The 10,281-nt window shown below is 56.6% G+C and overlaps 1 protein-coding gene across 2 annotated transcripts; it reads right to left on the bottom strand.

Annotated features, from left to right (window-relative positions):
* On the bottom strand, positions 437 to 7,689 carry FAM19A3 (family with sequence similarity 19 member A3, C-C motif chemokine like). 2 transcript variants are annotated; one of them, XM_021377407.1, is made up of 5 exons: positions 7,213 to 7,689; positions 6,906 to 7,021; positions 3,210 to 3,359; positions 2,485 to 2,609; positions 437 to 1,907 (listed from the first exon to the last, which is right to left on the bottom strand). In XM_021377407.1, exons 2-5 carry the CDS (start codon positions 7,018 to 7,020, stop codon positions 1,896 to 1,898), a joined length of 402 nt encoding a protein of 133 aa, XP_021233082.1. In that variant the 5' UTR covers position 7,021; positions 7,213 to 7,689; the 3' UTR covers positions 437 to 1,895. The 2 variants fall into 2 exon arrangements, with proteins under 2 accessions (XP_021233082.1, XP_021233081.1); XM_021377406.1 differs by having other exon boundaries at positions 7,206 to 7,431.

Raw genomic sequence — 10,281 nt, 5'->3', positions numbered from 1 at the left:
CTGCCCCCATCGGGCTGCAGGGCGGCACTGGGCAGCCCCCACCGCGGTGCTCCGCGCCGGCAGCATCGCCCCGAGCAGCTCAGCGCTGCTGACAGGTGGAGCTGATTTATACCACGGAAATAAATGAGTCCGCTCTGCAATTTCACCTAATTTTGTCTCCCCTTTCAATTTTCCATCTCTCAGCGTAACGCTGGATGGTTAATTATGTTTCCATCTTACTTCTCAGATAATACACCCCCTTGTACCGCACGTCGTCGCTTCTCAAAGGGTCTCATTTTACCTTTCATTTCACCACCTAGCACAGCTCTAAATTTAATCAGCTTGTAATTTTTGGATATTTTATCCATTAGGCCTTTGTTATTGTGAAGTAAAATGGAATCCTCGTCTTTTAATTCGCTCTCTAATAACTCTCCACCAAACCTTAATACAAAGGGCCTTTTTTTTTTTTTTTTTTTCTCCCCTCGAAGACTAATTGAACGAGGCGTAATTACAATACCCAGGAGATGATACGGAAGCACCTGAACCGTGACAGCCCCCAGGGGCTGTGCCTGCTGTGGGGACCACGCTCGGTGGGGATGGGGCCGTGCTGCATCTCCTGGCCCCCCTCTGAGAGCAGGAGGTGCAGCACCCGATGCTGGGAAGGGTTTGCTGCCAGGGGGAGCTGCCCACTGCCCGTATTTACATACTCCTATGGTGGCACACAACAAGGGGGGCTCAGTGCTCAGCACACACCAAGGCTGTTTGTTCCCCAAACCACAGCGCGTCCTGGATGCAAAGCTCTGCTGGGTTATGGGATGCGGACCATGGCCTGAGGGATCCCCCCCTCACCTTCCAGGTGTAAATCAGCCTTCCTCGAATTAAAATCCCCGCCCTCGTTCAGAACACCTCCCATGGAAGGAACTGAAGGAAAGCCCAAATCCTGAGTACTTCAAACCACAAAGGTCTGAACAAACCAGCAAAGCAATTTCGTGTGTAGGGGAACCGGTGTGGAAACGTCTCTCTGTGGTCCGATGGCACCAAAAATCAGCTGTGAGCATCGGAGCCATGTGAGGGGTCCTCAGCCCCCATCACCCAGCGCTGGCACTGCCCCCTGCCCCTCAGCTTCGCAATGAAGAGATCTTCCGCAGAGGTTAAATTGGATTTAATATTTCACAGTCTGCTATGTACATCAGTCTGCAGCACTGTTACGTACCCCAGAACGGGAGCACCTCCGCGCTGGGACCGCGGGCCCCCACCTCCCCTCCAGCTGCAGAGAGGGGACAGAGCGCACTGAGGGGCACGGTGCCCGTTTCCTTAATGCTGCATTCAGCCTGGGGCTGTGGATGGCAGCCTGCACGTGTCCAGCACCTGGATCCCCCTCTTTATTCTGAAACTCGATGCGAACACGAGCAGCAATTCGGTGCCTGGGACTGGCCCTGCAGGAACAGGCATTAAACTCTCCGCCTCGTGAATGCAATTACAGAGGAAGGAAGAACCAGCAGCGTGCTCTGCAGAAATGTTTTGCCACCTTTGGAGCCCGAGGAGGTGCCGGACCGCCCGGTACCGCCACTGTGGGCAGCTGGGTCTGCTTCCAGGTCTGGGAGACAGAGGCAGCAGCAGGTCTCGGTGCGACTCCTGCAGCACTGACCTTGGCTGTTTTAGCTGGGAATAAAGCCCTGTTGTCTGTCGGTCTGTCTCTGTAACTGTCAACGCTTGGAGCACTTTATTTCAGAGGATGGCAAAACGAGCCTGTTTCTTGGCCGCTGAGAGCATCACGGGGTAGCAGGGGCTGTGGAGCCGCGGGGCATTGCAGCAGTGGTCGTAGCAGTGCTGGCACCATCCCGTCCCATCCCAGCCTGGCAGCACCACGACATCATTGGGGCTGGTTCCGAGCTGCAGGACCCCGGGGGGGGATGCTACCGGGTGACCTGGGGGAGAGGGGACAATGAGTGCCCGGCAAACGCAAATGAAACCTGCTCCTTGCATTCCACAGGGCGGTTGTTCCAAGTTTGTTCGTTTGCTCTGGTGACCATTCCCACTTCGGGGTCTGTCTGCATTGGGAGGTTGAGGGCTGAGGCAGCAGCTGGGGAAAACCGAGTAATGCACAGCAAGAGCCAAAAGGAGCAATGGGTGCCCAGGGCAGAGAGACCTTCTCAGACATCCACACGCACACTTGAGCAGGAAAGTGCTTTTGTGATCCCAAAGAATGGCAATAATGAAAAAAATCCCCGCAACACCTTTTTAATGCGATAATTTTACGGCGGGGGATGCAGGGTGCGAAGAGCTACAGCACAAGGAATAATTACCCTCGGCTGCATGAACAATGATTACAAAATTATGCAACTGATTAACCGTGACATATATGTAATTACTAATGTGTTTGATAAAATTTTAATTACACCTTGTTCTTCGGGGCGTTCAGCAAGCCATGAAAATAACAATCAAGTGCTGCTCTGCCACTGATGGCCCTGGGCGGGGGGCGGAGGGGGCTCAGGGCTGACGTACCTTGGTGGTCTTCACTTTGTTGCCGCTGCTGCAACTCCACCCCGAGAGGTCGGGCAGCACCTTGCACTCCTCCCCGGCGAGGCAGGGCTCCATCTGGCACCACCACTTCTGCAGCACGATGGAGGCTGGGGGGAGAGCGGCCGTCAGCGGGGGGAGGGGACCCGCTGCTCCCAGTGCCCCCAGAGCATCCCATTGCCTATTGCTGCCCCCAGTACAAAGCACAACATCAGCCCCATCCCTATGGGGCAGGGGCAGCAACTCTGCTCCAGGCCCCGCTGCTGACGCAGAGCGGCTGCCCTTTGCTGCCCAGCTTTGTGAGACTTGTGCAACCCATGCCAACAGTGTGGATAATTAGAGGGGGCTTCCCTACCCTTGGGAAGGACAGCACAAAAGGTGCCTGGGTCAGGGGAAGCTTTCCCCAAGAATCAACCTGGGCATTTCCTGGCACTGTGCACAAATGCACTGCAGGATGTGAATCAATAATGCACCGGCAGAGGCTCCCAGCCGCTCCTGGTGGCCCTACGGTAACGGCACGTGATGTCAACCGATGAAATATATATGGGCTGAGCTGTGCTTAGCGTTCCTCACCGGTGACGGTGCTGCGTGGCCGGAGTCACGTCCCTGCCCCGGCTGCAGGCACACAGGGACCAATGCTGGGGAGCTCCGGGGAGAGCAGTGGCTGCAGGGCATCCCCAGAACAGCCTCCCTGCCCTGCAGGTACTCACCGTCCACGCAGGAAGGGGCTGCCCGTGTCGTGCCCGCCACTTGCCCCGGGAAGCAGGAGCACTTCACGGTCTGGGAGCGCTCCTCTATCTTGTTCTTATTGCAGCACCTGTGTGCCGCGATGACCTCGCAGGTGCCGGGCTCCACGTGCGCTGCAGGAGAGAAGGAGCTGAATGATGTGGGGACAGCCCAGCACCGGGCAGCACCTCCCCAGCCTTCTGCAAGGGAAGCTCTGGTCCTGCAACGGACCCCCTGCATCCGAGCTCCCAACCCTGAAAGCTCTCACATCCATCACTGAGCAACACAGTGAACAGCTTTTGCCGTGGCAAAGCCAAGAGCCTTGCTGAAACAACTGAGTACAGTGGCTAACCAGAGCTGATAACGAGAGGTGCTGCTTTGCTGCATGGGGGGACGGTGCACCGTGCTGCCTTCAGCTCCCAGCACAGCAGCATCACCCTGGCCCCCAGCACTGCAGGGCAATGCGGTGCCCTGCTCCCACTGCACCGTCCTCGGGATGGAGAAGGGAGAGCCAGGAGCATGCTCCCAGCCTGCAGAAACGTCACGGGCAGCAACAGGAACCATGGCTGCTCTGCTGCTCCCCTCCCACCGCCATTAAAATATTAAGGAAGAAAGAAAACTAATGTGCTGGCTTATCACCGCTGGGATCTGGGTTCAGAAGCTAGTTAGCATCGCAAATCAATGCCTTTCGCTGGGTAACGGCCCACGCAGGCACAATACAAATTAGCCAAACAGGGCTGGATTGACTTGATTCCCATGACCTGAGCACGACTGGTTCCTGCAGGTCCTGTTTAATGAGCACCAGAGGAGCGGGCACGGAGCTGCACGCTGGCATCGCCGCCTCGCTGGGAATGGGCTGTAGTCGTGCAGCTGCCGGGCAGTGAGGGGAGAAGAGAAGAAGGGAGCTGTGTTCCTGCAACGTGCACACGGATCCGTGCACGGGAAAGGCAGCCTGCTTGATTATTTGCTGTTATTTATTGTTATTTCATGGTCATTTTCTTTTAATGAACCATCGCTTTCATTTCTGCCCATAATAATTACACAATTACCTATCCTGGAAGTATTTTGTAATAGCATCTTTGGCCATAAATTTAATCCTTCCTTTTAAATGCCATCATAATTCAGTTTTAATGACAATCTCCACTGTTTCTGTACGCAGAAATTAAACACGTCGGTGAAAGCGAAAAGGAAAGCATCATTACAGGATAAACGTGACCATGATTCGCTTTGCTTTTACGGCTCATGGGATTTGCCAGGCACTGTGGTACAAGCGGGGGTCCCAGGGTTTGGCTGGCTGTGGGAGGGCAGCTGGGGGGCACACAGAGCCCCAGGGCAGCTGCATTGAGCAGAACCATGGAGGAGAGCAGAGGGTGCGAGTCTGGGACAGCTCCAGCGCTGCTGGCACGCGGCCGCCTCCATTCAGCTGCCGCTCCCCCAGCAGAGCCCTGTTAAGAAACTCTTATCTCACGGAGCCACAAAGGCACGGTGAAAGCACGAGGCTTTTGAATCCCGCGGGTAAAAAGTAAAATAAAAATGCCGTCCTGCTCTGGCTGACCTTTAAGCAAGCGGCAGAGCAGGGCTGCTGATGGCACAACCCGAAATGACACGCTTTGGCTCGAGGAGGAGCGGGCACTCGGTGTAAGATCTCCATGAACTGAAGTGCAGTGGAACTGCTGGGCAATGCCCAAGCCTGCAGCACCAGGGCAGGGCAGGAGGGCGGGGGGGGCCATGCCGCCCACCCAGCAACAGCCCCACTGCTACCACGGCTTAAATAATTCAAGTCTTAAAATCACTACTGCCTCAGGTGCATGCATTATTTAAAAGGGGTTTGGAGAGAAGTGCTTCTGTTTTTATTGCTCGTTATCACTGCACGCCGGCTGGGGCTTTTTAGTACCTTGTCATATCGGAACTTAGCTCATCCTGTTCCCCTCTGCGGCACGTACAAGTGCACGCGCGCCCAGAACTGCCCACCCGGCTCCCAGCACCTGATGCTCACGAGCAGAAAAACAAATCCAGGGATTGCACTGAGAAATGCTGAAAACGTGCTGGTGCGGAGACCCCCGCTGCTGGCAGCGTGTCCCACCCAGCTGGCCAGGTCTTCCTCCTGCCCTGCACTGAGCGATGGCTGTAGGTGATGGCAGAGATGGCACCGCAGCCCTCAGCACCGAGGGCTTTATCTGACGGTGCTGGGGCTCCATCCAGAGCTGCAGGGCTTAGTGCTCACACAGCGCTCACCGAGGTGCACGTGGGATTGGACTGAGTCATTCTGCACCGAGGAGTCTCCTTCTCCGTCCCCAGGTGACTTCATCTCTGCACAGGGCCCGTGTGGCTGTTTAAATCTGACTGCACACACCAGGGCACACTGCTCTGCTTTGACACCAGCGTTCTCCAGGTGTGGGGTGATTGCAAGCAATTAGATCTTCCTCCAAAGCCAGGTGTTAAAATGCACTGTGCTCCTGGAATGCTAACAAAGGATCTGCACATCCTTTCCTTTCAAGAAATTCATGACTTTGTAGGCTGTGCAATCCTGGGGCTGCGCTGTCACAATGGCATCCTCCCTTCTGCAGTTTTTCATTGTTAGGTGACTAAATGCAGCGCAGCACATGGGCAGAAGCACTGCATGTGCCTGTCCCTCTGTGCATGCCATCTGCCAGCAGCAGAGGTGCAGCGATCCAGGCCCACACCTCCTGCTCAGCTCGGTGTGCAGCAGCGTAACCGCGGGCTTTCCAGGGGAAAATGTCATCGCCATTGAGAATGCAACCTTATAAAAGGGCATTCCCAGCATAACCTTTACTAAAAGATGCCCTAAGTGAAGCAAAAGCACGGGGCAGACAAGTGGAAAATGAATGCCACGAACCACCACAAACAGACTGAAAATTCATGCCCAGGAAAGCAAGGAACAGTGCAAGGAGCAAAACTCCTATAGCAACCAGAAAGGATGTGCTGCAAGAAACCTCGACAACACAGAGACACAGAGCAGGGCCGGACTCCTCAGCATGTGCTCCCACTATGCCCTCATTGCTGTGGATCAGCATCTGCCTGAATAAGAAGCAGAGATCTGGTCCTCAGTGGATAAGTCTTTGCAAGTGAGAATCCCCAGCTCTGCCTGTGAGCATCGGAGCAGATCAGTGCTTCTCGCACAGGGAGTGAGAGTTTTGCATAATTCCCAACCCCACACACACGCACTGGGGCACCTGCACTTCCAATCCTCGGTGAGTGATGGCTGTGTTACCTCGGGGTCTGGCCGTGCCCTGGGGCAGTGGTTTTGGTAACGGCTTCGCTTGAAGCCAGGCCAGGTCCCAGCAGGGATCTGCCAGCAGCCGGGGCCAGGAGCCCATCCCAAGGTGGTGGAGGAGCGGTGCCTTCCCCAGCACCCGCCGCAGGGTGGGAGGGGAAGCAGGTAGCCCTGACTAGCTGGCTGATAGAGCCCCTCGGGAAGATATGCTTCAGTTTTAAGCAACGAGGATGGGGATTATAGGATTAGAAGTGCTTTAACTGTCAGGGAAAAACGACAGAAATAGGCCGGGGTTAGGTGTGGGGTCAGGCCGCTGCATGGTATTTTCAGATTAACCCTTGGCTGCCTGCTCTCCCAGAGACAGCCCCGAAGCACAGAGCACGTCCAGGTCGCACCGTGCCACGAAACCCCGGCGGCACAGGAACACAAAGCATCGCTTCCCCACCTGAATGGCTTCTGTGGTGGGCGGAGGCCAGCGTCAGTCTTCCCCATAGCGTGGTAAGGCAGAGAGTGAGCACTAAAACCCATCTGCTCAAGCTTTGGACGTCTCTTTCGCTCATTCTGCCAAGAACAAGAAGAGAGAGGCACAGATGGAGAGGGGCTGAGGGTGCCCCAAGCGCACGGCCGTGGGCTCGAGCCTTCCCCCAGGGCAGCGGGGGCACGGCGGGGATGCACCCGCCTCCCTCGGGCTTCGTCTGCAGCAGCACAGCAAGAAAGCACAGCAGCAAAGAGGAGCACCGTTTACCTCTTACCGGGGCTTCCCGCTAACAGCCGCGCATCTGCCGACCACAGGTGTTGGGAGCTTCACAGACAGCAGACATCAGAGCATCTGAAAGGGGAGACACAGACAGCCCCATGGGCACGCTGCCGGCACGGCAAACCACGAGAAATCCATTCCACGTGCAGTTACGTGCTCCCATCACCTCCTCCCAGTGCCCGCTGGGATCAAATGGGTCTGGAGCAAGTGAGTGCATCCCCATAGCACTTCAGCACCGGCCCATAAGTTACTGATGGAGGCCAGGGATGAGCAGGAACAGCACCGGGGCTCTCAGCTGCACCCCACAGTGCTGCCCAGGCTGGGGCGGTGAAAGGCGCTCATCTCACAACGCGCCAGCACTGGAAACACTGACATTTTTAATCAGAACAAAGTGATGCGAGGTGGTAAAGGGCGCTCCTTGTCTTGAAACATTCCCAACCGAATCAGGCTGTTTTAAACTGACATTTCGAGGCGGAAAGCGTCGCGTTCCAAAACGCTGATTGGAAACGATACTTTCCGTTTTGATTTTCCGAGGTGGGGGAAAACAAAAAAAAAAATCAGAAAATGTCACCCAAAGTGTTGATATTCTCCCAGAGAAAAGGGATCTCGACACAAACATGTTTTATGCTAGAAAATAACGCAGAGGCACGGAAATACTCCTTATGGGCAGGGACAGCAATGCGTGCAGTGGGACAGCGTGGATGTGCAGGCGATGCCGTCCCATTCCTGGATCTGTCCCTGCAGATCCCGTGACCCCAGCCCAGCCCGGTGCCTGGAGCTGCTCAGTGAGGGGACTGCAGCAGCTGGGGCACGTGCACGATGCTCACGCACAAACTCCCCTTAGGGTAGAAAAACACAGCTTTGCAGAAATTGCTATTTTGACAGTTGCCAGCCTCCACCACTGCGAGACACCAACTGCAGATGCTCAGTCTGACAAAGTTTTTCAGCCTGGAATGTCATCTTGAAATGAAGAGTGATGCGCCGGCACATCAAAGCACTTAATTTGGATTGAAAATATCAGTGTTTTCCGTTCTGTTCCGTTTGGAATTTCATTCCGTTTTTCTTTACAATTCCATTAGCTGCTTTCTGCCCACCCAGGACCTGCAGGAACTGCAAAGCACCCCACCCTCTCTGCAGGCAGCTCTGGGACCAGAGCTGAGCGTGGCTCTCCCGCACACCGCGCTGCTGCTCTCCCAGCCCTTTGCACAGCAGTTTTAATTTTTTAGCACATTTGTTAACCGCGGCATGGAGCTGTGCAGGAGGAAGCACCAGTGGACTTCGCAGCGCTCCATCACGTGCGGCCTCGGGGACCTCAGCACTGATGCTGAGGGTGAGAAGTCCCAGATGTGAACCTGGAGGCTCCTCCTGTACTCGCAGAGGTGGCCCTGCAGCTGCTCCGGTGCTCACGGTGCTAATGAGGGGCTCTGTCGTGCCAAATTACGTGCCGAGCTCTGGAAGTCGGGAGCGCCCCTTGCGAAGGTGCTCGCGAGCTGGATAATTACAGCCAGCAAAATTCCACCCCCCAAAAAAAGAAACAAAGAGCCGGGGGAGGCTGGATGTGCACCGGCTGGCTGTGCTAACGAACGCTCCACTGCAGCTCCAGCACCACCAACCTTTGTGCGCACCTGGCCCGAGAGATGTGCCATTTGTTGGAAAGCTATTTTAGCACTCCTGCTATTTCAGCACACCCTGGAACTGCGCCGTTTTTTGCTGGATGTAAGGAGAACAGTGTGCTCTGGTTCCCCAGGGCTCTGCAGCAGCGGGCAGCCCCACACCCAGCCCCAGAGCGGGGAGGAGACCCCAGCAGAGCCCAGCAGGCACAGAAACCCCTCTGTGATCACTGCAGATGTTATGTTGCCTGTTGGAGGGGCAGTTTGATTCTAAAGCTTCCCTGAAGCACCAAGTCAGGCATCTCAGCACAGAGCACAGCGGCAGCACTCTCCCTACTCACAGTTTTGGGTTAATGCTGGCCAGCAGCTGGCTACACCCCAGCTCCCTGCACAGCACTGATGATGCTTAATTAAAGGCAAGGGTGGGGAGTTGGAGCTACAAGGCTGCAGCTGCAGAGCTGGGGATGCACGCAGGGCGCTGCTGTGCCCACCTGGAGGGACACCATCAGGAGCTCTGTGCAGCAACTCCGCTCCCTCCCACACTGCATGTGGACCCTGAGCTGCACCGCTGCTCTCTGGAGAGAAACTGCAGAGCTCCAGGCTGAGCTGAGCTGTCTCACACTCTTCAGTTTAGCTCCAGCTCTGAGTGCACTTGCAGCACTGCAGCTCACAATGTCCCACAGCCACAGCAGGGAGGGCAGCATGACCCATGAGCTTGCCAGCCTGGCAGGGGGCACACACGAACACAGAGTGCTGCTTCCCATAAACGCGCTCTCTCATCTGTGCTGGTCGATTTTTAGCTCCTTCCTCACTCCTCCTGTGTCTGCAGTGTTTTCTCCCCAGCTTAGGTGAGCAGGAGAGTTTTTAACTTGAATTCAGCCCAAGCACGGGCCTTACTGCTGCCCCCTCACTCGGTGAATGCCACCTTCCTGCTGCTGCTGGCATCCTGAAGGTCAGCTCTGACCTCAGCCTCCTCCAGTGCCAGGAGCACGGCCACGCACTACGGGTATGAGACCCAACCACGGTCAGCAGCAGCCAAGTGAGCCTTGGCAGCAGAGGGGGGGCAGCTCGAGGTCCCCCAGGAGGTGCCACATCCCTCCGCGTGGGCTCTTTGTTGGAGCGTGGGTCCCCCAGCGTGGATGGCATCTCGCGGAGCACGGGCATCCTGCGTGCCCACGGGCTCTCCCAGCCCCGGCGGCCCCCAGCCTCGGACCGCACGGACGGGGAGGGCACGTCCTGGCGCGGGGGAAAGGACTAGCAGCAGCAAGGCACGCCCGCTGCCTTCGGAGCCGCTCGGCTCCAGCGGATTTGCAGCGCAGCACCACGCACGGAGCGCACCGGGCCCCGGGTGGGTCGTCGGCACCGACCCGGCACACCGCGGACCGAGGACCGCTGCCCGCAACGCGATCGCTTCTCGAGCCCCCGGGAACGGCCCCGCCGAGCGCCCCGGCTCC

Source organism: Numida meleagris, chromosome 25 (assembly GCF_002078875.1).
Source record: "Numida meleagris isolate 19003 breed g44 Domestic line chromosome 25, NumMel1.0, whole genome shotgun sequence".
NCBI classification, from domain to species: Eukaryota; Metazoa; Chordata; class Aves; order Galliformes; family Numididae; genus Numida; species Numida meleagris.
The sequence above is the reverse complement of the archived record's forward strand: the minus strand, read 5'-3'. Positions and strand labels throughout refer to the sequence as shown.